Source organism: Berghia stephanieae, chromosome 6 (assembly GCF_034508935.2).
Source record: "Berghia stephanieae isolate SIO BIC M18660-M18661 chromosome 6, UCSD_Bste_1.3, whole genome shotgun sequence".
NCBI lineage: Eukaryota > Metazoa > Mollusca > Gastropoda > Nudibranchia > Aeolidiidae > Berghia > Berghia stephanieae.
The window spans coordinates 61,980,224-62,007,089 of record NC_088365.1 but is presented as its reverse complement, the minus strand read 5'-3'; the positions used below and the strand labels follow the sequence as shown (position 1 = coordinate 62,007,089).

The 26,866-nt window shown below is 38.5% G+C and overlaps 2 protein-coding genes across 2 annotated transcripts; both read right to left on the bottom strand.

The window, feature by feature from the left end:
• Positions 1–1,895: 1,895 nt before the first annotated feature.
• On the bottom strand, positions 1,896–17,575 carry LOC144975399 (PI-PLC X domain-containing protein 3-like). The gene is made up of 7 exons (XM_078919428.1): positions 17,451–17,575; positions 9,824–9,951; positions 7,717–7,836; positions 5,577–5,701; positions 3,658–3,867; positions 2,800–2,974; positions 1,896–2,134 (listed from the first exon to the last, which is right to left on the bottom strand). The coding sequence occupies exons 2-7, from the start codon at positions 9,891–9,893 to the stop codon at positions 1,902–1,904; spliced, it is 933 nt and encodes a 310-aa protein (XP_078775554.1). The 5' UTR covers positions 9,894–9,951; positions 17,451–17,575; the 3' UTR covers positions 1,896–1,901.
• Positions 15,567–26,422, bottom strand: LOC144975401 (PI-PLC X domain-containing protein 3-like). Its single transcript, XM_078919429.1, has 6 exons — positions 26,221–26,422; positions 25,472–25,591; positions 23,137–23,261; positions 20,646–20,855; positions 20,004–20,178; positions 15,567–17,694 (listed from the first exon to the last, which is right to left on the bottom strand). The coding sequence occupies exons 1-6, from the start codon at positions 26,288–26,290 to the stop codon at positions 17,471–17,473; spliced, it is 924 nt and encodes a 307-aa protein (XP_078775555.1). The 5' UTR covers positions 26,291–26,422; the 3' UTR covers positions 15,567–17,470.
• Between the last annotated feature and the right edge of the window lie 444 nt (positions 26,423–26,866).

Genomic DNA, 26,866 nt, shown 5'->3' with positions numbered 1-26,866 from the left:
GTTATACAGAGTTTTGTGTGTTGGTCCGTTTACTTCCGAATGACAATGTTATGAGCTTCTTAGCCAAGCGCATACAATCTATAACCCGATATCCACTTAATGTGCTCAAAGCGCTTTACAAGGGGTCACTGACAAACAGCAACATGTAAAATGTAGAACGAGACTTGAAGCCTGTTAGGCGATATGTAATTTATTTTTTTTCCGACAGAGACAACGCTGTTAACGGCCAGGTACTTATTTTACACCTGAGTACAGTGAGAGAATGTGAGTAAAGAGCCTTTTCCAAGGACTCAATTATGCGCCGAGCGAGGCTCGAACTCAGGACCTTCCGATCCGAAAGAAGTGTCATACCACTAGACCACATAGCAGAGAGGTAGATCTAAATAAGATAAGATTGATGCATTGCGTTTCGTCAAGCTCACCGCATTTCGCAAGCTAGATTTAGATAGAACGAAGATGACGTCACTCTGGTCTTTGTTATTGTTTTGCCATCCACGTTTATGAGTACTTCTCACTAAACTATATGAACCAGCCTTGCTCGGCTTATAGTTGAGTCCTTGGAATAGGCTCTTTACTCACATTCACTCACCGTAATCAGGTGTAAAATGAGTACCTGGTCTTTAACAGAGTTGTCTGTCCGACAGCCATGTAACATCGCCTAACAGGCGTCATGTCATGTCCCTCCTACATGTTAAGTGTTGCTGTTGGCCAGGGACACACTGTAAAGCGCTTTGAGCACGTTTAGTGGATATCGCTCTATATAAAAACTCAATTCTTTTTAAAAGCTCAATATACAATAAAGTTTACGGGTTTCCCCTTTGTTTATTCAAATCCAGATCCCCCCCCCCCCTTCCATAGTTTACGGGTTTCCCATGTGTTTATTCAAATCCAGAACCACCCCCCCCCCTCCATAGTTTACGGGTTTCCCCTGTGTTTATTCAAATCCAGAACCCCCCCCCCCCCCAGCCCCCTCCATAGTTTACGGGTTTCCCATGTGTTTATTCAAATCCAGAACCACCCCCCCCCCCTCCATAGTTTACGGGTTTCCCCTGTGTTTATTCAAATCCAGAACCCCCCCCCCCCCAGCCCCCTCCATAGTTTACGGGTTTCCCATGTGTTTATTCAAATCCAGAACCACCACCCCCCCCCCTCCATAGTTTACGGGTTTCCCCTGTGTTTATTCAAATCCAGAACCCCCCCCCCCCCAGTCCCCTCCATAGTTTACGGGTTTCCCATGTGTTTATTCAAATCCAGAACCACCCACCCCCCCCCTTCCATAGTTTACGGTTTCCCCTGTGTTTATTCAAATCCAGAACCCCCCCCCCACCCCCCAGCCCCCTCCATAGTTTACGGGTTTCCCATGTGTTTATTCAAATCCAGAACCACCCCCCCCCCCCTCCATAGTTTACGGGTTTCCCCTGTGTTTATTCAAATCCAGAACCCCCCCCCCTTCCCCCCCCCTCCATAGTTTACGGGTTTCCCCTGTGTTTATTCAAATCCAGAAACCCCCCCCCCCTCTCCATAGTTTACGGATTACCCCTTTGTTTATTCAAATGCAGAACCCCCCCCCCCCTCTCCATAGTTTACGGATTTCCCCTGTGTTTATTCAAATCCAGAACCCCCCCCCCTCCCCCTTTCCATAGTTTACGGTTTTCCCGAGTTTATTCAAATCCAGAACCCCCCCCCCCTCCCTTCCATAGTTTACGGTTTTCCCATGTGTTTATTCAAATCCAGAATACCCACCCCCACCCCCTCCATAGTTTACGGGTTTCCCTTGTGTTTATTCAAATCCAGAACCCCTCCCCCCCCCCCCCCCCACCCCTCTCCACAGTTTACGGATTTCCCCTTCCCCTGTGTTAATTCAAATCCAGACCCCCCCCCCCCCACCCCATCTCCATAGCTTACGGGTTTCCCCTGTGTTTATTCAAATCCAGAACACTTTGGACAAACCCGTCCATTTCGACAAAGTCGTGGATCACAATGTTAGGCCTGTGGTCCCAGTGATTCGGGCTATCAGCAAGCCACGGTAGGAAAACCGGGTTGAGATCTTTGACGGTCATACTTTTGACTGACGGAACAGTTTTATGTTTGAGGTAGTATTTCATCGTGTCTTCGGGGCCTGACGTCACAATGGCTGGAATAGAAGAGGTAGGGGGTGTGGGATGGGGGAATTGTAAACGATGAATGAGATAAGAGATAGATGAATGAAAGAACAACTGTATGAATGAATATGAATAAACAAATTATCAATGATTATTATTAATTTAACAAGGGAGAAAAGTCGTGACGTCACACCTTCTACTTTTTTTGGTTCCAAAATCATTGGAAGTGTGTATGTAACCAGTAACCAGTCCTTCGGAGGTCTAATAATGAATAGGTTACATATTGAATGCCAGTCCTTTTGAGTTTCAGTGTCAGGCCGTCGCCATCATTAAGTTATAGCCTGACACTGAAACCCAAAAAGACTGGCATTTTGACGTCATTATAATTTGGTTTTTGCACCGCCTAGTGAGTTGTCGTTAGTAGAGCTCATGGAAACAAGTTATTTCATTGATTGAACTACTGTATACAACTCACGATTTGTTTTCTTTTGTGGCCAAAGACTGGCATTTTGACGTCATTATTTGGTTTTTGCACCGACTAGTGAGTTGTCGTTAGTAGTGCTCATGGAAACAAGTTATTTCATTGATTGAACTACTGTATACAACTCACGATTTGTTTTCTTTTGTGGCCAAAGACTGGCATGTTTTAGTCAATGTCAGGCTATAAGTTTACGATGGCTACGATTTCAACCCATACCTTGACACACGGAGAATTTATTCTTGACGTCACTGGCGTGGTCCATGTACTTTGTCAACTTTTGAATACATTCGTCAGCTGATGGGGTGTTGGGCCAAGGGTCTTCGAGGGAGCTGTCGTAGGACCACAGCTGTGTATCACCAGAGGCCTCTTTGTCTTTGTAAATGCAGATGATCTAGAATGAAATTAAAAAATAATAACATGGGGTTACTGTTATAGTAGTGGCAGCCTAATAATAATAATAATAATAATAATAATAATAATAATAATAATAATAATAATAATAATGATGATGATGATGATGATGATGATAATAATAATAATGATAATAATAACAATAATAATAATAATAATAATAATAATAATAATAATAATAATAATAATGATAATAATAATAATAATAATAATAACAATAATAATAATAATAATAATAATAATAATAATAATAATAATAATAATAATAATAATAATATAATAATGATAATAATAATAATAATAATAATAATAATAATAATAATAATAATAATGATGATGATGATGATGATGATGATGATGATGATGATGATGATGATGATGATGATGATGATGATGATGATGATGATGATGATGATGATGATGATGATAATAATAATAATAATAATTGTCACAGTCCTTTGAATATATATATATATATATATATATATATATATATATATATATATATATATATAGAGAGAGAGAGAGAGAGAGAGAGAGAGAGAGAGAGAGATAGATAGATAGATAGATAGATATATAGATAGATAGATAGTTCGAAGTTGACGTCACTCAGGTCTTTGTTATTGTTTTGGGGTGTTGTTTTTTTTGCCATCCGCAATGTACCTGTTTCTTGTGGTCCCAAAGATACTTCAAAGTGATGTCTTCCACGCTCATTTCATCCACAAACTTGTTGCCAAATTTCGATTTGAGAAGGGCGATGAACTTTTTGTGTTTGTCCGAGTCAAATTGAAAGAATGCCTGCATGTAGAGAATGACGACTTCTTTGGGATGGTTGTCTAAGAACTCTCTCATTTCTTCTAGAGCGACGCGTACCTGTGCATAGAGGATGGAAGCACAAAGAGGATTGTTTAGAGATCATAAGAGGAAATAACAATGAAAACCAGCTAAATGTCACCCAGTTAGAGATTGAGTTAAATCTATTTTAGAACGTGCGGCTATGTGGTCCATGTTGTATGACACTCGCTTTCGGATCGGAAGGTCCTGGGTTCGGTGCATAGTTGAGTCCTTGGAAAAGGATCTTTACTCACATTCTCTCACCGTACTCAGGTGTAAAACGAGTGCCTGACCGTTAACAACGTTGTCTCAGTCCGCAAAAAAAAATTTGGAATATCGCCTAACAGGCGTTATGTCACGCCATACATGTTAAGGGTTGCTGTTGGCCAGGGACCCCTTGTAAAGGGCTTTGAGCACGTTTAGTATATATTGCCCGATATAAAAGTTTAATTTTTTTTTTAAATATCGGTCACATTGAACTGACTAGGATGAACCTTACAATTCAAAACACCCAAAACACCCAGCTATAATATATAACGAAATAAAAAGCGCACCACTTTTTAACAGGTGTAACTTTTCAATGAAAAAGACAAATCAAGTATTTTTGTCGTGGAGTAACAGTTCATTCTTGTGTAAATAAAAAAAAAGTATTTATATATCCACTAAACGTGCTCAAAACGCTTTACAAGGGGTCCCTGGCCAACAGTAACATAATATAACGTTTAGGACGGGACATGACGCCTGTTAGGCGATATTGCATTTTTTTTCGGACAGACACAACGCTGTTGACGGCCAGGTACTCATTTTACAACCGAGTACGGTGATAGAATGTGAGTAAAGAGCTTTCTCCAAGGAACTCAACAATGTGCCGAGCGAGGCTCGAACCCAGGACCTTCCAATCCGAAAGCGAGTGTCATACCACTAGACCACATAGACTATAATATAATCATACAATATCTTCCTCTAATAGCAATTACTCATTTTTAGTTGAAGTTCCCCCCCCCCCCTTTCCCAAACACACACACACAAAGAGCAAAACAAAACAAGAAACAGACAAACAAAACAAAACTAGAGCACAAAAAAGCGGAATATCCACTGAATGTGCCCAAAGCGCTTTTCAAGGGGTCCCAATCAACAACACTTCACATATAGGATGAGACATGATGATTTTTGTTAGGCGATTTTACAATTGTTTTCCAACAGTAACAACCTTGTTAACGGCCAGGGACTCATTCTACACCTGAGTACGGTGAGAGCATGTGAGCGTGTGGTTATCGGATACAAACCTACCCGAGGCTATGTAGTCGTGTAGTATGACACTCGATCGGCTTCGAAAAGGAAAATCAAAGGTTCGAGCCCTGCTTCGATCTGCGAAAAATTGAGTCCTTAGAAAAGAGCCTTTATACTCATATTCTCTCAAGGTACTCAGTTGTAAAATGAGTACCTGTTCTTCAACAGGATTGATTCTGTCGGAAAAAATTACAGGCGTCTTGTTTAGTCCAACATGTTACGTGTTGATTTAGGCTTGGGATCTGCGTGTACATATATGCAGGTCTGACACTCAGACCCGATTATGGGCCTAGTTAAACATTGTTGTAATGGACAATATTTTGCGTCACTTTTTGAGATTTTCATTACACCAACGAGCCCATACTGAATTGGGTTATCAGACCTACAAGTAACACGTCTCTTGTAAAACATTTAGAGCACTGTTAGTAGATGTCGCGCAATATAAACGCTGAAGTTACCTTGGTTCCATACACAGAGTGGACGAAGTAGAAGTCGTCTGCTTTCCAAGCCACGCGAAAGTCCAGGTGACGTATCCCAGCATTCAATTGTTGACCAATTGTCAGTGTTTGGGTCGTTGCTAAGGCTAGGAGGTGTAGGGGAGGTGAAGGGAATAATGACGATAATAATAATAATAATAATAATAATAATAATAATAATAATAATAATAATAATAATAAAACAACAACAACAACAAAATAATAATAATAATAATAATAATAATAATAATAATAATAATAATAATAATAATAATAATAATAATAATAATAATAATAACAACAACAATAATAATAATAATAATAATAATAATAACAACAACAACAACAACAATAATAATAATAATAATAATAATAATAATAATAATAATAATAATAATAATAATAATAATAATAATAATAATAACAACAACAACAACAAAATAATAATAATAATAATAATAATAATAATAATAATAATAATAATAATAATAATAATAATAATAATAATAATAATAATAATAATAATAATAATAATAATAATGAACCATCATTGTGTTTGGACAGGCAACTTTTTCTCTATGAAATGGAAATAATATGCTTCCATGTGGTTCATGACTGTATGGCGAGGTAGAGGAGGACTCCAGAGGGTTAAAGAAAACACTCACTCACTCACTCACTCAATCCTCTCCGGGCCTGCTGGCACTTGAGGCGATGCAAGGGATCTCCACCTGGTCCTGTCAGCAGGTATTCTTGGGGCCATCTCGAGGAAAAGATCTCTCTGCTTTAGGTCCCTCTCTACAGTACGTCTCCTAGTGTCCTTGGAGAAAAGAAAACACGCCATACCCAAAACCATTGGCGGCGTACGTTTGAAAGAGAAAGAAATGCTGCACTTTGGACAACTTGGAGCTCGTCAATGAACACAGACAGTAATAGGGAAGAATGGAAGCAGGAGATTGAGGCACATAAGGATGTACCACCTGGCACGAAAAGGATTCAATAGTCTGATGTCACGTCCGTCCAGCAATGAGCAGTTTGGTTCGAAACAAAGAAAATCGGTATTTTCTATTCTTCATACTGGCTAGAACTTTTTCACATGTCATGTGATCAGAATGTATAAAAGTCAACACATTTATAATGTTTTTCTCCTCTGGATACACTTTTATCCTCGTCGGAGAAGTATTTCATAAAGGCGTCCGCCATTGTTCCGATAGTTTAGAGCCAGTTACTAAATTACTATGCGTCTTACGAGGGAAGTGACGTCGCGACTGTTGAATCCTTTTGAAGAAGTCAGTAATTATGGCCTGCTTAGGAAATATTATGAAACAGTATGTGTGCTCTATGTGATCTTGTGGTATGAAACTCGATTTCGTATCGGAAGGTCCTGGGTTCGAGCACGCACGGCTGATAGTTGATTCCTTGCAAAAGGCTCTTTATTCACATTCTCTCACCATACTCAGATCTAAAACGAATATCTAATCGTTAACAACGTTGTCTCTGCCCGAAAAATTGTAATATCGCCAAACAGGTGTCATGTCACGTCCCACATGTCAAGTGTTGTTGTTGACCAGAGAGGCATTGTAAAGCGCTTTGAGTACGTTTAGTGGACATTGCGCTATATAAAAGCTCGAGCGTTTTTTAAAAAGAATGTAAACAGCAGATCGAAGCCTTATGCGTTAGCTAGCACGAAGTGAAGAAGTGTGTCCTGCCGGGGAAATATATGAAACATTATAAAGCGCATTGAGCATGGTAAACTTGTGGAAATGCTCTATAGAAAAGGTTTATGAGCTTGAGATTTTTTTATATTGCGCAATATCCATTAAACGTGCTCAAAGTGCTTAACAAGGTCCCTGGTCAACAGCAACACTTAACATGAAGGATTTACATGACGCCTAACTGGCGATATTACAATTTTTTCGGACAGAGACAACGCTGTTAACGGCTAGGTATTCATTTTACACCTGAGTACGGTGAGAGAATGTGAGGTAGGAGCCTTTTCCAAGGACTCAACTATGCGCCGAGCGAGCGAGGCTCCAACCCAGGACCTTCCGATCCAAAAGCGAGTATTATACCACTAGACCACATAGCCGCAGTAAAAATAATCAATTAAAAAAATGTGTCTTACCAAATATTATCTGCCCTACCAAGATGGCCATTCCTGGCATCGCACTCACACTTTTAAGAAGTGCAGGAGCATCTGGCGTGATTTCTGTTGTCAAGTTGAATGCGCCAGAGTCATGGGAACCTAGAGATAGAGAATCGAAAGAACATAGGCACAAAATCACCTTGTGAGAATCATGGAAACCTAGAGATAGAGAATCGAAAGAACTCAGGAACAAATCCCCTTGTGAGAGTGATGGAAACATAGATATAGAGAAACAAAAGAACATAGGCACAAAATCACCTTGTGAGAGTCATAGAAACATAGAGATAGAGAAACAAAAGAACTTAGGCACAATATCCCCTTGTGAGAGTCATGGAAACCTAGCGATAGAGAATTGAAAGAACTTAGACACAAATCCCCTTGTGAGATTCATGGAAACCTAAAGATAGAGAATCAAAAGAACTTAGGCACAAATCCCCTTGTGAGATTCATGGAAACCTAGAGAGAGAATCGAAAGAACTTAGGCACAAATCCCCTTGTGAGATTCATGGGAACCTATAGATAGAGAATGAAAAGAATATAGGCACAAATCCACTTGTGATAGTCATGGAAACCTAGAGAGAGAATCGAAAGAACTTAGGCACAAATCCCCTTGTGAGATTCATGGAAACCTAGAGATAGAGAAACAAAAGAACTTAGGCACAAATCCCCTTGTGAGATTCGTGGAAATCTAGAGATAGAGAAACAAAAGAACGAAATCCCCTTGTGAATGAAATCATGTGCCAAAAAAAAATTTAAAAATTAACACGCTTTGGAAATTTTGGCCATAAAAGTCGTCCTTCAAATATCGATCGATTTAATTGACCCTCGTCTCATCCAAAAAAAAAAAAAAGAAAAAGGAAAAAGTTGTATGAATAAAAAAGATGAAAAAACCCCTATCAAACCTGGGATCTCAAGGAAGTCTTCAAGAATGATTTCAAGTTTTCAAAACCAAGATGAACCTCATTTGTAATGAGAGTGATTCACTTCATGGGGACGAAAAAGAAGAAGAAGAAGAAGAAGAAGAAGGAGGAGGAGGAGGAGGAGGAGGAGGTGGAGGAGGAGGAGGAGGAGGAGGAGGAGGAAGAGAAGAGGAAGAAAAGAGGAAGAAAAAGCATTAGTAATAGTAGTAGTAGTACTAGTAGTAGTAGTAGTAGTAGTAGCAGTAGTAGTAGTAGTAGTAGTAGTAGTAGTAGTAGTAGTAGTAGTAGTAGTAGTAGTAGTAGTAGTAGTAGTAGTAGTCAGTAGTAGTAGTAGTAGTAGTAGTATAGTAGTAGTAGTAGTAAGTAGTAGTAAGTAGTAGTAATAGTAGTAGAAGATAGTAGTAGTAGAGTAGTAGTAGTAGTAGTAGTAGTAGTAGTAGTGTAGAAGTATAGTTAGTAGTAGTAAAGAAGAAGAAAATGAAGAAGGGAAAGAGGAGGAGGAGGAAGAAGAAGAATAAGAGGAGGAGGAGGAGGAGGGGGGGGGGAGGAAAAGATGTAAGAAAAAAAGAAAAGAAGAAGAAGAAGAAGAAGAAGAAGAAGAAGAAGAAGAAGAAGAAGAAGAAGAAGAAGAAGAAGAAGAAGAAGAAGAAGAAGAAGAAGAAGAAGAGAAGAAGAAGAAGAAGAAGAAGAAGAAGAAGAAGAAAGAAGAGAGAAGAAGAAGAAGAAGAAGAGAAGAAGAAGAAGAAGAAGAAGAAGAAGAAGAGAAGAAGAAGAAGAAGAAGAAGAAGAAGGAAGAAGAAGAAAAGAAGAAGAAGAAGAAGAAGAAGAAGAAGAAGAAGAAGAGAGAAGAAGAAGAAGAAGAAGAAGAAGAAGAAGAAAAGAAGAAGAAGAAGGAAGAAGAAGAAGAAGAAGAAGAGAGAAGAAGAAGAAGAAGAAGAAAAGAAGAAGAAAGAAGAAGAAGAAGAAGAAGAAGAAGAAGAAGAGAAGAAGAGAGAAGAAGAAAGAAGAAGAAGAAGGAGAAGAAGAAGAAGAAGAAGAAGAAGAAGAAGAAGAAGAAGAAGAAGAAGAAGAAGAAGAAGAAGAAGAAGAAGAAGAAGAAGAAGAAGAAGAAGACATAATGACGAAGACAATAACGTCAAAATGACGTCAATCACACAAATTATTACCTGGAATGGCCAGTTGGTTCAGGGGCATCGTGACCAAAGGGTCATCTAGATGGGTCATCCATTCGTCCATTTTGCTTTGTTTCAAAAGGCAACAATACTAATCCAGGCGATAATGTCCGTGCTGTTCCCTTGCCGATTCAAATGGAAAAATTGTTTCAGTTAAAGTGACGGCGTGTGATTAACTCCATAAACTAGGGCCTGGAATTTATGTCAAATTATAGTCAAGTCATCGTCCAAAACAGACAATCTTACCTGGAGTGGGGCCAAGGTCTGTGCCAAGGACAGAAGAAGATGGAAGAGTACTGTCGAGACGCTATTCTCCGCCAGGAGCCAAGAGGCAAAAGTCAAGTTAAGTCATCCTTCAGGTAGCGGTGGTAACAATTACTCGCCATCTTTTTTATAGGAAAATAGTCAATTGCAAAGTACTCTCCGCCAGCCCTAACAGATCTAGCAACCCACTCACTCACTGTTAGATTGACATCAAAATTTATTCTATTACATGTATTGTTATATTATACAACTGCAAATCTTACAGATTTCGTCCTGAGATCGGTAATGGTCGGTGGCCCGTGGCGCTGACGCTCGGAGTTAATGGAAGATGTTTCTGCTCTTCTGTCCTTCGCGCAGACCTTTGCCTCACCCCAGGTAAGATTGGAGACGCTCAACTCTTGGCGAAGGCTTCTCCTCCAAGTCTGTTTTGGACGACCCCGTTTCCTCTTGCCCTGTGGGGTCCATTCGAGAGCCTGCTTGGTTATATTACATGGCTCTTTCCGCAGGGTATGGCCAACCCATCTCCACTTTCTGCGTCTGACCTGGACATCCATTTGTTCTTGGTTTGTTCTTGTCCAAAACACGACCTGCTAGTGAACGTATATAGATGCTTTGGGGTAAACTTTTCCTCTTTTAAATGACTCTTAAAAAACAAGTCATGTTTGAGTTCAGCCTTACCCCACGCTCAAAGAGTTAAGAAAAAAATATAAAGAAATGAATAATTGATCACATGACAAGCCAGTGAATAAATACAGCTGTTTTGGGTCAATCTTTTGGACTAACCTTTTCTTCTTTTAATTGACTATTTAAAAATAAATCATGTTAGAGATTAACCTAACCCCTGGCAAAACGGGTTAAGAAAAGAATTATAAATAAATGACAAGCGAGTGAATTGATACAATTTTAGGTCAATCCTTTTTTCTTACTATTAACTGTGATGAAAGAGAATAATTTCAAAGATAAGCAAATACAATGTTGCTGTTTCTGCTGACAAGGTATTTACGACAGGTGATGAAAATTCACATCCTAGGAAGGATAATTATTTCTATTTTTCGACTTGTTTTTTTGTCAACGAAGTTCCCGATAGCTCAGTTGAGATTTTTGATTTCCCGACCCCCCCCCCCCCCCTCCCTCCTTCCTTGTCCATCCAGTAGTGAATGAGTAGCTTGATCTGTTAGAGATCTGGCTGAAAGTACTTGGCGATAGAAAAGCGTCCTATTCAAAGGACAGCAAAGCAATTGCTACTGTTATCCGTTTCACGATATGGAAAGTGGGACGAGTACCGGCTTTATGGGTAAACTGGTTCTGAAGGGCAATATCGCCAAAGTAAATGATATCATGCAGAAATTGTAAATAAATATTTTTACATAACAAACATGTAACTATTATGATTTTATAAAGATTTTATTACAACAGAACACGTTTTGAGCAGCTATGGCCTCTCAAGGCCGATAAAAATTGATAAAAGACAGAAACGGGCGCTTAAATGACCTAAATAGTGTCGAAAGCGCCGTTAAACACCTAAAAACAAAAAAAAAACAATATCATCATATATTACATCATATCACGTGACGGGTCATGTAGGCCAACTGGCCTTTGAATACCCTGTGTATTAAAATTTAATCATAATTATGTCGAGATTTGATAATTAGTTTTTTAACAAGTCAAGTGTTCATTTTCGGCCATTGGTCAATAGTCTTAAAATCTCTCTGAACACTTTTTTTCTAACAAATTTTTTTTCCCTTGTTCCGAAAAATTGAATCCATAGCCCTCAATGTACACTTAATTTCTATTTGTTTTGGTGGAGAGTAAAAAAAAAACAAAAAAAAAAAAAAACTTGAGCTGTTATAGAAAGTATGCGCTTGGCTAAGGAGTTCAAAACATTGCCATCCGGAAGTATAACGGACCAACACACAAAACTTTGTGTAACCATGATCGTTTATAGTAAGGTTAATACAGTATAGTGATAATTACTCATAAACGCGGATGGCAAAAAAAAAAAACAATTACAAAGTCCAACGTTATTATTCATCAATGAAATAAAAGACAAGTGGGAACCAGTTGGCTTCAGGCATGTACCCCCCACCCAAAGTACTATCCCTCCTTAGTCAGACAAAAATTGTTAAAAATGAACATAATATTATATTATTATTTTAAAGGGGAAATTGAATGGGACCTTATCACTAGCCACTCTTGATGAGGTATTCCCCCTGTTGTCGTATCTAGTCCTGTGTTATCTATGTTCCTCACCGTGCGACAAGGCCTAAAATTTCGCAGTTTTCCTTCTTGATTGTTCCCGTGTGACAAGGCATTGTCCCTGTTATAGCCGATATAGTTCAAGTGAGGCCATGCTATAACCGATAATTTTTTAATGGAGACAAAGAGAGGTAAAAAAAACGGGGATTTGAAAAATCCCTGTTATACCCGATCCCTGTTATAACCTGGCCTGTTATAAATTGTTTCCACTGTATCTCTAGATAGTATGCGCTTGGCTAAGAATCTCACAACATTGCCATCCGGAAGTATAACGGACCAACACACAAAACTGTGTGTAACCATGAACATTTATAGTCTGGTTAATACAGTTTAGTGATCGCGGATGGCGGAAAACAATAACAAAGACCTGAGTGACGTCAACTTCGAACTATCTATAAAAACCTTATTTTTATATCTTTAAATGAGTAATACTCTCAAAGAATATGTTGGACGTCAAAGAATCACTATAGGAAATTGGAATTTTCAAGGGTATTGTTCTTTGAGGCAAAGAAGTCCTTCAGAACCATTGGACCCATGGACCCGGATTTTATCCCGGTTTCTATAACGTGAAAAGGACATTTGCAATTGCCTGCTATCCTTTGGATATGACGCTAGCTAGTCTATCGCAAAGTACTTTCCGCCAAATCTAACAAATTCAGCTACCCATTCACTGCTGCGTGGACAGTGGGCGGGGGGGGGGGGTCAGATAAAAAACAACTCGACTGCACCCGGGATCGATCTTGGGCCCCCGTTGTGTGACGAGAGCGCTCTACCAAATGAGTTATCGGGACCCCACTGGAGCAAACAAGACAGATATTTGCTGCTTTCGGTCAGGAAATAGATGTGACCCCTTGTCTCAAAACGGTATTAAGTCGGAATGATTACGTTTCTGAAAATTGATTTTGTAGCCAAAATTATCAGACTTAAGTTGAGTTTATATGTTTTATTGAGAAGAATGAATATCATATTTTAAAATGCTAAAATAATTCATATTTTTAACCAGTTTAGCTGTAATTTGATTTTTTAGCATCTGGTCCATCCCGACATAATACCGTTTTGAGACGTTGGGTCACAAATGACAACAACAACAAAAAATGGCAGTTTTCTCTGACTGGATGAAAAAGAGACTGAGCAAGTTTGACAGTCGATGGGCAGCGGACAAAGACAACGCTGTTAACGGCCAGGTACTCATTTTACACCTGAGTACAGTGAGAGAAAATGAGTAAAGAGCCTTTTTCAAGGACTCAACTATGCGCCGAGCGCGAGGCTCGAACCCAGGACCTTCCGATCCGAAAGCGAATGTCATACCACTAGACCACATGGCCGCACGAGAGTCTCAAATAGATAACAATGTGAAATTGAATGTAAGCTTCAATTTAAGAAACGCTGTAGTGCAGCTATGTAGTCTTGTGGTATGACACTCGCCTTCGGATCGGAAGGTCCTGGGTTCGAAACTCGCTTGGCGTAAAGTTGAGTCCTTGGAAAAGGCTCTTTACTCACATTCCCTCACTGTACTCATGTGCAAAATGAGTACTTGGCCGTTAACAGCGTTGTCTTTGTCCGAAAAATTGTAATATCGCCTAGCAGGTGTCATGCCCCGTCTTACATGTTAAATGTTGCCGTTGACCAGGGACCCCTTGTAAAGCGCTTTGAGCACATTTAGTGGATATTGCGCTATATAAAGCTCAATTAAAAAAAGAAATTGCTTTGAGCAGCAGTATTTACATTATTTAATAGAGAAAAATAAAAGAATATTACATGTCTGGAATAAATCCATCGCATTGGAGATTTTCTGGGGTTTCTTTGTTTTTAGTTTCATTTTAAACTCTTTTGTATGTGCATGTGTGTTTGTGAGTGTCCGTGTGTGTGTGTGTATGTGTGTTATCTTTGTTTTTGTTTGCTTTCATTGGTTGAGGGTCATCTGTAAATGCCAAGTTAATAAATAAAATAAGATAACATTCTCTCACCGTCCTCATGTATAAAATGAGTACCTGGCCGTTAACAGCGTTGTCTCTGCCCGAAAAAATTGTAATATCGCCTAACAGGCGTCATGTCTCGTCTTACATGTTAAGTGTTGATGTTGGTCAGGGACCCCTTGTAAAGCGCTTTGAGCACGTTTAGTGGATATTGCGCTAAATAAAAGCCCAAGTTTTTTTTTTTTTGGTTTTTTTTTTTGGGTTTTTTTTTTGGGGGGGGGGGGTTGTTGGGTTTTTTTTTTTCATACGTTCTGTTTTGTTGATAAAGGGAAAACCCGAAACGTCTACATTATCTGTTTTCGTTTATTAAATTGAAGCTTTCATTCTATTTCCCATTTTTCTTTATTTAATTAGGACATACAACACGTACCAATTTTGTTTCGGTCTAACTCTTATAACTCTTTTGTTCAGTCAACAACAAATACAGTAAAATAATGATTTGTTTTAAAATATCATCCAGAACATAAAAGGCGGTTTGGGTCTTTCTTTTTAAAAAATGTAATTACCTATGTTGGGCGGTTTTAATCATTCTGAATCGTCATTAGAGGATAAAAAATAACCCAACATTTTTGGTGAAAACTATTAATTATTTGTGTTGATAACCGTTTTGCGATCTAATTTGGGGGTGTGGCATCCAAAAATATAACAATCTTGTGGCAAGCGTTCCACAAAAACTAATGAAGGAATGACCTCCATATTCTTCCATCTTATCAACATTGTAGCATAGTGTGTCACCACCATAGAGAGATTTTACCGCTTCAGCTTATGGGATTTTTATTAGAACGTACCAAAGTTGAGAATCAAAATGTTATGACAAAATTGATGTTAAAAATACATAATTTGGATTATGATTCAAAATGCACACATACCTTATCAAAGGAATATATCGATGATGACACAATACATTATCTCTCTGATAATTGTGGAAATTTTGAGACAAATATCTTTGAATAGATTCTAAGAAACGTTTGACACAGTATCCCAGGCCCTTTGAAAAATGACATATTGAGAAAATAGCAAATTAACTTTCCGTTTTTCGCTCTTTTCTTACTACCTGTACCCTTTTCGACTGTGTTTTTCGTGTCTTTATAGTCTAATTTAAGAAGATGGACTTCAATAATATTATTTCTAAGATAATAAAATATCGTTTTCCACCAAAATCTCAAAATCACTTTTTTGAAGGATTTTCCTAATAATTAGACCCAAACCGCCCCTTAAAGTAAATGACAAAAGACGTCATATTTGGAATTTTTTTTAATCTGAAATTTTAAGTTCACAATATCGTCTCAAAAAGGTATTCAATTTTGTTTTCAATTCATTCTCGATCTCATGACCAGCTAATAATCGGGGGGACATGCAGGATGCAGACTTCACAACCTTACACCATTCGTCACGGTCTCTGGTCTTTTCCAGAAGGCTATTGAGATCCAGGCCTGTTCACTCTTGATGTTGTCTTGCCATAGTTATTTTTTTTCTCTGTCTTCCTCTTCTCCCTTGTCAAAACAGAATTACATCCGGGTTGTAGTAATAGTAGTAGTAGTAGTAGTAGTAGTAGTAGTAGTAGTAGTAGTAGTAGTAGTAGTAGTAGTAGTAGTTGTTGTTGTTGTAATAGTAGTAGTAGTAGTAGTAGTAGTAGTAGTAGTAGTAGTAGTAGTAGTAATAGTAGTGGTAGTAATAGTAGTGGTAGTAATAGTAGTAGTAGTAGTAGTAGTAGTAGTAGTAGTAGTAGTAGTAGTAGTAGCAGCAGCAGCATTAGTAGTAGTAGTAGTAGTAGTAGTAGTAGTAGTAGTAGTAGTAGTAGTAGTAGTAGTGGTGGTAGTAGTAGTAGTAATAGCATTAGTAGTAGTAGTAGTAGTAGTAGTAGTAGTAGTAGTAGTAGTAGTAGTAGTAGTAGTAGTAGTAGTAGTAGTAGTAGTAGTAGTAGTAGTAGTAGTAGTAGTAGTAATAGCATTAGTAGTAGTAGTAGTAGTAGTAGTACTAGTAGTAGTAGTAGTAGTAGTAGTAGTAGTAGTAGTAGTAGTAGTAGTAGTAGTAGTAGTAGTAGTAGTAGTAGTAGTAGTAGTAGTAGCGTATGGCTACACCTCCAAATTCATTTCGTCAACCCAACATCGAAAGTCTTCCTCCGCCCAAAGAACTGTTTCACAGCCACCTTCAAGTTTAGTTACTGGACAGTGGAGGACGATGTGATCGCTGGTCTCTGGAACTGTTTGACATTTCTGACAGGCATCACTGTTCCTAATTTTCCATCTACAAATATTTGATGCGAAGGATCACCACGTTCCATCGTACAGGAGCTTGCGCGCTGCCATGACCCTAAAGGTGACACCAGCCTAGATCTAATCCTGCTGGAATAGCTGAAGATGAGTAGCCAGACCAAGAATGATCTAAACCGGAGTCCAGACAAGGTTCTTCCTGCTCCTGGAGCCACACCTCCAACTCAATGAAAATGAAGAATACACCCGGGTTATTTTGATGCTAAAAAAACTGAATTTATGGTCATAAGTAATAAACTTGGTTTAAGTTGAGTGTTTCATCGAAACCAACAGATACAGTTTCTTAAAGTGAAAGTATCAAAATGTCACATTTCTGTTACTTTTCATTCGAAAATCTCATTTTGGAATCTGGTTTATCCCTACATAATACCGGTTGGAGACGATGAGACGCATATATTGTCAGTGCATGACATATTCATTCGGAAGGTGAGGATTTTGGATTTCGATTTTTTTCATATTCTGAAAGAATATGCTAACCAGAGCCTTTTAATCTTTATTTGAAGTTAATCGGGTGATTTTTCATGAAGGTATGGTCAGATGTATGGGGAAGGTATCCAGCAACTTTTTTTTTTCAAATTTCATACTTTTTCAGCCTGACATAGCTGTAAAAAATATTTAGAAGTGAAATTAAGCTTTGATATTTTCCGAAGATGTACAAAAAAGGTTGATTTAATCATTTCTGACAAAGACTCTAATTTTGGATAAAAATTGACCTTCTCACTAAACTTGGCAATATCTCAGTTCAAACCTTTTCACCATCCGACTGATTATGTCATTCGCTGTAACGTAAACTCTCTCTCTTTTAACTGCAATCATCAAGAAACTCCAATGATGTCGACCACTCTGACTTACTGAATGAAGCTTTCCAAAATTTACCGATTCTTCCTGTGTTTGTTCAAAGCCAGAACTTTTTGGACATATCCGTCCTTTTCGACAAAGTCTTTGATGACAATATTAGGTCTGAAATCCCACTGTTTATAACTATCGGCAAGCCAAGGCATGAAAACCGGGTTGAAATGTTTGATGGTCAATTGCCGAAGTGAAATGTCAGAGAAAAGGTGTGAGAGAACAGACTTCGTGTCCGGTGTGACCACAGCTGGATTGAATGATGAGAAATAGGGGTTGGGGTTGAGGGGGGGGGGGGACGAGAGGAGATAAAATGATAAAAATAATAACTTTTAAAAATGAAAGATACAATCAATTAATCTATCAATGTTGAGATAAGAAATAGGGATAGATTGATAGGAAGACACACAGACAGGCATGTGGATGGATAGATAGATAGATAGATAGATAGATAGATAGATAGATAGATAGATAGATAGATAGATAGATACAGAGAAAGATGGATAGATAGAGAGATAAATAGACAGATTAATAGATACATGCGCGCCAAAGTAAACATCCGGAACACAACAAAAAGTGTTGAGGAATCACAGGAAATAAATTTTACGTTATATTCCGTCCTGAAGAAGGAAAAAGGCCGAAACGTCGTTTACTTTGTTTTGTATCTTTTATAAAAGTCATTTTTACTTCCTTTATTTTTCTATATATTTTATTGTCTCATTTAGGCCTCTCTAGATTTTGACAAGAACAAACAACAATATAAATAAAAGCGCTTTTATATAGCGCAATATCCACTAAACGTGCTTAAAGAGGTCCCTGGTCAACAGCAACACTTAACATTTAGGACGGGACAAGACGCCTGTTACGCGATATTACATTTTTCTAAAGATAGAGACAATGCTTTTAACCGCCGGGTACTCATTTTACACCGGTGAGAAAATGTGAGTAAAGGGTCGTTTCCAATGACTCAACTATGCGCCGAGCATGACTCATGTACTTTGTCAACAAACTGAGAGCCTTATCTGGATCGGATTTATTTGGCCAAGGATCTTCCAATCCGAAAACGAGTGTCATACCAACTAGACCACATAGCAGTACAGAAACCGCCATTGTTCCGATAGTTTAGAGCCAGTTACTAAATTACCATGCATCATTACGAGGGAAGTGACGTTACGACTGTTGAAGCGTATTGTAAGGGTGTTTATCTCTGTAGCTGTGTCTGCAAGCGGATGTGAGTTCATTTCTCTTTACACAAACGACACTCTACTATACAGAGTGAATAATATATTATCTGGAACCTAAAATAAAGCAATATACAACACAATATTTCACGGAATAAAACCTACATTGACTGTCTGCTAGATGGCACAGGAATGGACAACACCCGGGAGCTGCGTACGCTTATGGAGGACAGGACAGAATGGCGAAGACTTGTGGCTCATGTTGGGCGCCCCAAGGGGCGGCCTAAGTAAGTAAGTAAGTATTTCACGGGAAACGATCTCAAGCGCACAGTCATATCAACATTTACAAATTTATGCAATCTGTGCTTAAAGGAAAAAAAATTGTACGCGACAAATTACAGAGCACGCACTGGCGTATGATAAAGATCGGACAAATAAAGAACCGAGCAAGTGTGTAAGAAAGGTGCCAGACAAAGCAAGAACGAAAAATACAAGTAAAAAAACTATCCCAAAATTTTTTTTGGATAAAATCAGTCGACCTCGACTGGGGATCGAACCTCTGACCTTCTGATTACCAGTCTGACGTGCTACAATACACCACAGAGGCTTCCGATAATTGGGACAATTTTAATACTTATATTCTTCACAAGGTTAAGCGTTTTTACGCTGTGAACCCTCGCTTACATCAAACAACACATACATTGAACACGAGAAGATGAGGACGAAGACATTTGAGTTGCTCTATTAAAAAATATATATAAAATTAAGAAATTAAGGAGCAGGCGTAGCTTTGTGAAGAATGTAGGTATCAAAACTGTCCCAACTATTGGGAGCCTCTGTGGTCAGTGTAATGGTAGCACATCTGACCGGTAATCAGAAGGTCTGAGGTTCGATCCCCAGTCGAGGTCTACTGATTTTTTGGGATGTTTTTTTTTCTTCTTGTCTTTTTCTTTTTTGCTTTATCTGGCACCTTTCATACACACTTGTTCAGTTCTTTATCTTACACCGGTGCATGCTCCTTAATTGGATTCAGTAGTCTGACATGATGTCACGCCGCCCGGCAACGGCGACCATCTTGATTCTAAACAGAGAAAATCATTACTTTTTATTCTTCATGCTGGCTTGAACTTTTCATATGCCTTGTGATCAGAATGTGTAAAAGTCAAAACATTATCAAATTTATGGGGTTTTTTCCTCTGGATACACTTTTATGCTCGCCGGGGAAATATTTCATACAGGCGTCCGCCATGGTTCCGATAGTTTAGAGCCAGTGTTACTAAGTTACCATGCGTCATTAGGAAGGAAGTGACACCATGACTGTTGAAGAGTATTTCTTAATTTGAGATCTGAACAAGTAGGTACTTAAGTATACTCTTACCTTGACAAACAGAGAATTTGTCTTGGACATCACTAGCATGACTCATATACTTTGTCAACAAACTAAGAGCCTTATCTGGGTCGGAGTTATTTGGCCAAGGATCTTGTATAGATGTATCGTATGTCCACAGCTGTTTGTCGCCGGACCCTGCTCGATTACGATAGATACAGATTATCTGAAAAGACAGACACATTTATCAATCGTCTCGAAACGTTATCTCACGGCATGTGTATATATATATATATATATATATATATATATATATATATATATATATATATATATATATATATATACAGGTCTGACATCCTAATCCACTGATGGGCCTGGTTTTAACATTGTTATAATGGACAATATTTTTCGTCTTTTTTTTTAGATTTCCATTACAACAATAAGTACATAAGGAATTGGGTTATCAGACCTGCAAATATGTGCACGTCGGTATATCACTAAGCAGCCTTATTCTGATTTTTTTTTTTTGTTTAAAAAAATACACATTATAAAGATTTTGGCCAGAAATTAATCCTTCAAATATCGCTCGATTAAAATGACCCCGTCATCCTGTCAAAAACCCCTAAAACCTGTTTAATAAGGCTACGGCCACAGACATGCCAGTTTCAGACACCCAGACACATTTCTCACCTGCTTCTTGTGGGTCCAAAGATACTTCAAAGTTACATCCTCCACATCCATTTCATCTAGTAATTTGTTGCCAATTTTTGATTTGAGCAGAGCGATGAATTTTTTGTGTTTGTCCGAGTCAAATTGGTGATATTGCTGTATGTACAAAATGATGACCTCCTTGGGATGTTTGTCCAGGAAGTCTTTGATTTCGTCTAAAGCGTGACTCACCTTAAACAAATAAATTAAATTGAGCTTTTATATAGCGCGATATACACTAAACGTCACTCAAAGCGCTTTACAAGGGGTCCTTGGCCAACAGCAACACTTAAGATTTCGAGACGATTGATGAATATGTCTGTACGGGACATTACGCCTGTTAGGCGATATTACAATTTTTTTTCGACCAGAGACAAGGCTGTGAACGGCCAGGAACACATGAATACGGTGAGAGAATGTGAGTAAAGAGCCTTTTCCAAGGACTCAACTATGCGCCGAGCGAGGCTCGAACCCAGGACCTTCAGATCCGAAAGCGAGTGTCATACCACTAGACCACATAGGCGCAATAAGGGATATTGCAATGAAGAACCAAGACACTCACTCATTCACGTGACCAGCTGGTCATCGGCCCCGGGGGATGGGGGGGGGGTTGTGAGTGATAGCCTACTAAGGGGTGTCCTGATAGCTCAGTTGATAGAGCACTCGCTTCACAATCAAAGGGATCGAGATCGATCCCGGGTCCAGTCGAGATTTTTTCTGACCCCCCCCCCACACACACCCCCCCCCACACACACCCCCCCCCCACACACACACACACACCCCTCCCCACCCAGCAGCTGGGTCTGTTTCATCTGTCGGAAAATACTTTACGATAGACTAGCGTATCAGCCAAAGAGTAGCAAGCATTTGCCCGTTTCACGATATAGAAACCGGGATAAACTCCGACTCCATGGGCCTAATGGCTCCGAAGAACGAATACCTACTTTATTTATATAGTTCCAGATTATCTAAGGTGTCCGATATTGATAGGAAGCCTAAAATCTTGAGCTTTGAGCTTTTATAGAGCGCAATATTCACTAAACGTGCTCGAAGCGCTTTATAAGGGGTCCAACAGGGTTCCGTGACCAACAGCAACACGTAATATGTAGAACGAGACATGGCGATATTGAAATCTTTTTTCCGACAAAAACAACGCTGCTAACGGCCAGGCACTCGTTTTACAGCCGAGTACGATGAGTGAATGTGAGTAAAGAGCCTTTTCCAAGGACTCAACTATGCGCCGAGTGAGGCTCCTTGAGGAGGGGGGGGGGGGGGGTGGTAAGAAACTACAAACTCGAATGTGCCCGGGATCAATCTTGGTCCCTTTGCGTGTGAAGCGATTGCTCTACCGAGTTATCGCGACCCCCGACCCTATTAAAGCATAAGAGTTTGACCCACTAGTATTGATATCGAAGTCGGCCTATATGAAGGTGTGTCTTTTTGAGAAACATTTCTATCTATACAACTGCATTTATTCTTACAACATAACATGGCGGGATTCACATCTATCTACGAGTACCTTGGTTCCATAGACAGGGTGAGCGAAGTAGAAGTCGTTTGATTTGGAGGCCACCCGGAAGTCCAAGTGACGGATCCCAGCATTCAATTGTCAGCTTCACGCTATAGAAACCGGGATAAACTCCGGCTCCATGAGCCCAATGGCTCTGAAGGACTACTGCTTACTTTATACAGTTACAGATTATCTTTGATGCCAGAAAATGATAGGGAGCCTAAAACAGCCAGAAATCAGACATTTTGGATTTTGTGATTCTAAGAAATCCTTTGTTCTCCTCAATAATGTATTGAAAAAGTAGTCCTTCGGAGTCATAAGGCCTATGGAACCGGAGTTCATCCCGGTTTTTATAGCGTGAATCGGACTTAGCAATTGCTTTCCATCCTTTCGATAGGACGCTAACATGTCTATCTATACTACTCATAGCAATATATAGAGAGCATTGATACTGCTGCACTTATTCTTACAACATAACATGGCGGGATTCGCATCTATCTACCTTGGTTCCATAGACAGTGTGAGCGAAGTAGAAGTCGTTTGATTTGGAGGCCACCCGGAAGTCCAAGTGACGGATCCCAGCATTCATTTGTTGTCCTATTGTCCGTTTCACGCTATAAAGACTGGGACAAACTCCGGCTCCACTAGCCTAATGGCTCTGAAGGACTAGTGCTTACTTTGTATAGTTCCAGATTATCTTTGATCCTAGAAAATCCTAAAACAGCCAGAAATCGGACATTTTGGGTTTTGTGATTCTAAGAAATCCTATGTATTCTCCTCAATAAAGTATTGAAAAAGTAGTCCTTCAGAGTCATTAGGCCTATGGAACCGGAGTTCATCCCAGTTTTTATAGCGTGAATCGGACTTTGCAATTGCTTTCCGTCCTTTCGATAGGACGCTAACATTTCTATCTATACTACTGCATTTATTCTCACAACATAACATGGCGGGATACAAATCTACCTTGGTTCCATAGACAGTGTGAGCGAAGTAGAAGTTGTTTGATTTGGAGGCCACCCGGAAGTCCAAGTGACGGATCCCAGCATTCAATTGTTGTCCTATTGTCAGTACTTGGGTCGTTGCTAGACCTTGAAGAAATGGATTTGGATACCATGGAGGCGTGAGTGAAAAAGAAAAGAAAAAAAGAAAGAGGAGAGAGAGAGATAGAGAGAATGTGTGTGTGTGTGTGTGTGTGTGTGTGAATAGAAGGAGAGAAAGTTTGTTTGTTTGTTTTTTAGGGTTTTTCGGCACTTGCAACACTTTAAGGTCATATAAGCGCCAAGAGCACACTATCAATGTACTTAGTTTGAGATCACTAAAAGTCTCATCCAGACACGAGCATAGGTCCCCACTAAGAGGAATACACTAAAATGTTTTACAAATCATATATAATATAAAGAAAACATAATACAGTGCATAACAGGGAGATGATTTACAAGGGAAAAAAATATCATCTCCCAAAACTAACCATACATTCGACTGTTTCCCTCTCAGCCAGAGCATTGGCAGGGCCAGGACAAAACCAAGTAATTTCATTCCAAGACAAAGACAGAAAGCAAGTTGGAAAATAGATATAGGGGGGATAGAAGACACAGGAAGTACCTCCCTGCCCTCTATGGGAGGTCAGGAACCCCACCCAGAAGAAGAGAAGGGAGAGAATGCCAGTTTCCATTTATTTACAACGACCATAGTAGTTCTTATGATGCCCTGTTAACTCTCTCCTATCGACCTTTTAACATTTTTACTAAAATGTTATACCAACACACAAATTAGATTTTAATACTCTAATTTAAAAGCAATAAGAACATTAAACGAAGCATCGGTTTGTTTACAAATAACTTCTCCACCGGTGGCATCCAATCAAGGGACGCTACTCTTCCGCTATTCTCATTTCCTATAGACTACACAATTTTGTTGGGCAAAACAATATTTACAAAAGAGCATGAAAACTTTGTAGATATAACAAAGCTATTTCTTTAAATGTTGTGATTTGTAAAACAAATCAGTATACGACAACTGTTGTTTGTATCGTAACGGATGTGACGATTTTCCTACATTTGGTAAGGAGAGGGTTAACAAATGCCTGGGTTTTAAATTAGACATCAAAAGAATGAACACGATGGCAACATAAACTTTTATAATTCTTCATAAGTCGTTTCCCTCCAATCGAAAAAAAACCAACAAAAAAACGTCAATCAAACAAACAACCAAAAAAAAACAAAACAAAAAAACAAACAAAAAACAACAACATATAAACAGCATATGTCTTTTTAAAATCAAATCAATCTCTTTCGGAAAATATTCTTTTAAATATACCGCTCCACTATTATTATTATTATTATTATTATTATTATTATTATTATTATTATTATTATTATTATTATTATTATTATTATTATTATTATTATTATTATTATGGAACCGTTTGTTAGAGCACTTTTAGTCGTTTTGAAAGCCTTTTATATATTTGAGAGGTGGTATAAAATGAAAAGATCTATGTATTTGCTGTAGTCTTTCTGAACCTAATATCTATTTTATGCACGTCATTAGATTCTAATTTCCATAATATCTTAATCTAAGAGCTTTTCATTTTTAAATTCTTAACCATCTCCTTACCAACCAAAGGAAAATCGTCACATTCGTTACGATGAAATAACATTTTTCTCATTGAGATGTCTTTTGTACGTCACAAAATTTGAAGACATAATTTTATGTTATAGTTATAAGAGCTAAACAAAATTATATAGTATGTTCTAATCTCCTTTGGGTTCGAATTTGGAAATCCTATATTATGTTGTGTGCTAAGGACGTTTTGAGGAAAATCCATGAAATGGTCAGTCAGGAGAGAGTTAAAGTGAGTCAGAAGAAAATACAAAAGTATGTTTTAATAAATGTTATCTGTCTATGTAGAGTGTAGAGTATTGGTTACTGGTGTTGATGTTTTGTGTTGTTTTATTTTTTGTTAAAGGTTGATTTCTTAATATTTTCATCTGCTATTATTCATAATATGTACTCCGAGTAATACTGTCCGACAGTTAAATAATTTTTTTTATAAGAAAGGGGTATTGGGGGGGGGGTAGGAAAACTTACATTGTTGAAACACCGAAAGAGAGATAGAGAGAGGGATATAAAAAAAAAAGAGAGAAAGAGAGAAAGAGAGAGAGAGAGAGAGAGAGGTAGAGAGAAAGAGAGAGAGAGAGAGAGCGATAAGAGAGAGAGAGAGAGAGAGAGAGAGAGAAGGAGAGATAGAGAGAGAAAAGATAGGGGATAGGACTGCTCAAATTGTCGAAACACTTACTGATAATGATGTTTGCTATAATGCTCTTTACGCCAGGGATAAATTTGAAATAGTGGATGGCCGTTGGAGCAGACGGAAGGTAATCTTTTGTCAAGTCGAACCCTCCAGAATCATGAGAACCTAGAGAAAAAGGAACCTGAATCGGTTATTCGTATGTACTTCAGGAAATATCAAAGCTTAATTTCACTTCTAAATAATATTTTTTACAGCTAGACAAGTTGAAAATGTATGAAATTTGAGAAAAGTTGCTGGATACCTTTCCCCTACATCTGACCAAAACTTCATGGAAAATCATTCGATTGACTTCAATTCAAGATTAAACTGGTTTGGGGAGTAAATATTCTTTCAGAAAATGAAAAAAAAATAATGCAAATCCAAAATTTTCACCTTCAGACTGATTATGTCATGCACTGACACAATAGGGAATGAGATTAGCGGAAGAGTAGCATCCCTTGATTGGACGTCACCGGCGGAAAAGTTATTATAGAGAGAGAACGTCATGTTGGTTGTGCGCACGCGTCTCTCGTCCTCGCTTTCGGTGAAAGCGGCTTGAGACACTTCACCGAAAGCGAGGACGAGAGAGAGAGAGAGAGAGAGAGAGAGAGAGAGAGAGAGAGAGAGAGAGAGAGAGAGAGAGAGAGAGACGCATGCGCAAAACCAAATTGACGTTCTCTCTGTAAGGTGACGTCCAATCAAGGGACGCTACTCTTCCACTAATCTCATTCCCTATTATTAACAGGCTATCTTACCTGGTATGGCCAGTTGATTGAGCGGCATACTGACCAAAGAGTCATCAAGGTTGGTCATCCATTCGTCCATTTTCAAAAAGTTACGAAATTATTCCAGTGCTGTTGTTTTTTCCTTTTTCTTCCTTGTTAATGTTAATTCCGATTGGTTATAAAACCCTATGCTCTATGGTGATGACTGACACACTTTAACTCACTCAATCCTATCTAGAAAATTGTGCTACTTTTCATAATTGGAAAAAAAAATGAGCATGTGCATAGAGAGATGTTTAGTTTTATTCATTAACATGATAAAATTACAAACATTAGCTTTGATACTCAGCCTAAATTTTTCTCTGAAAAATGTAATAATAATAAAAGGGCATGGGGTAAAAGTAACCTGGGTAAACTAAGGATATAGTCGGTGTTCGGGTTGAGTGAGTTAATAATAAATGTTATAATAATCATTAATTATTACGGGTCGCCTTGAAATGGATCAAATGTCGACGTGCCAAGTCATGAAAACAATTTTTGTGATCCATGGCCTCGAAATCAAAATAGTATTATCACGCTGTGAACCAGATGCAAAAAAAAAAAAAAAAAAAAAAAATAGATAAATATTTTTTTTTAATAGAGCTTTTATATAGGGCAATATCCACTAAACGTGCTC

Coding starts and splice junctions, on each gene's coding strand:
- LOC144975399 (XM_078919428.1), bottom strand. CDS start 9,893: ATGGACGAATGGATGACCCATCTAGATGACCCTTTGGTCACGATGCCC. Junction 5,702..7,716: donor GGTAGGGCAGATAATATTTG/GTAAGACACATT, acceptor TACACCTCCTAG/CCTTAGCAACGACCCAAACA. Junction 2,975..3,657: donor TTTGGGACCACAAGAAACAG/GTACATTGCGGA, acceptor ATTTCATTCTAG/ATCATCTGCATTTACAAAGA.
- LOC144975401 (XM_078919429.1), bottom strand. CDS start 26,290: ATGGACGAATGGATGACCAACCTTGATGACTCTTTGGTCAGTATGCCG. Junction 20,856..23,136: donor ACACTGTCTATGGAACCAAG/GTAGATTTGTAT, acceptor TATTTGTTTAAG/GTGAGTCACGCTTTAGACGA. Junction 20,179..20,645: donor TTTGGACCCACAAGAAGCAG/GTGAGAAATGTG, acceptor CTGTCTTTTCAG/ATAATCTGTATCTATCGTAA.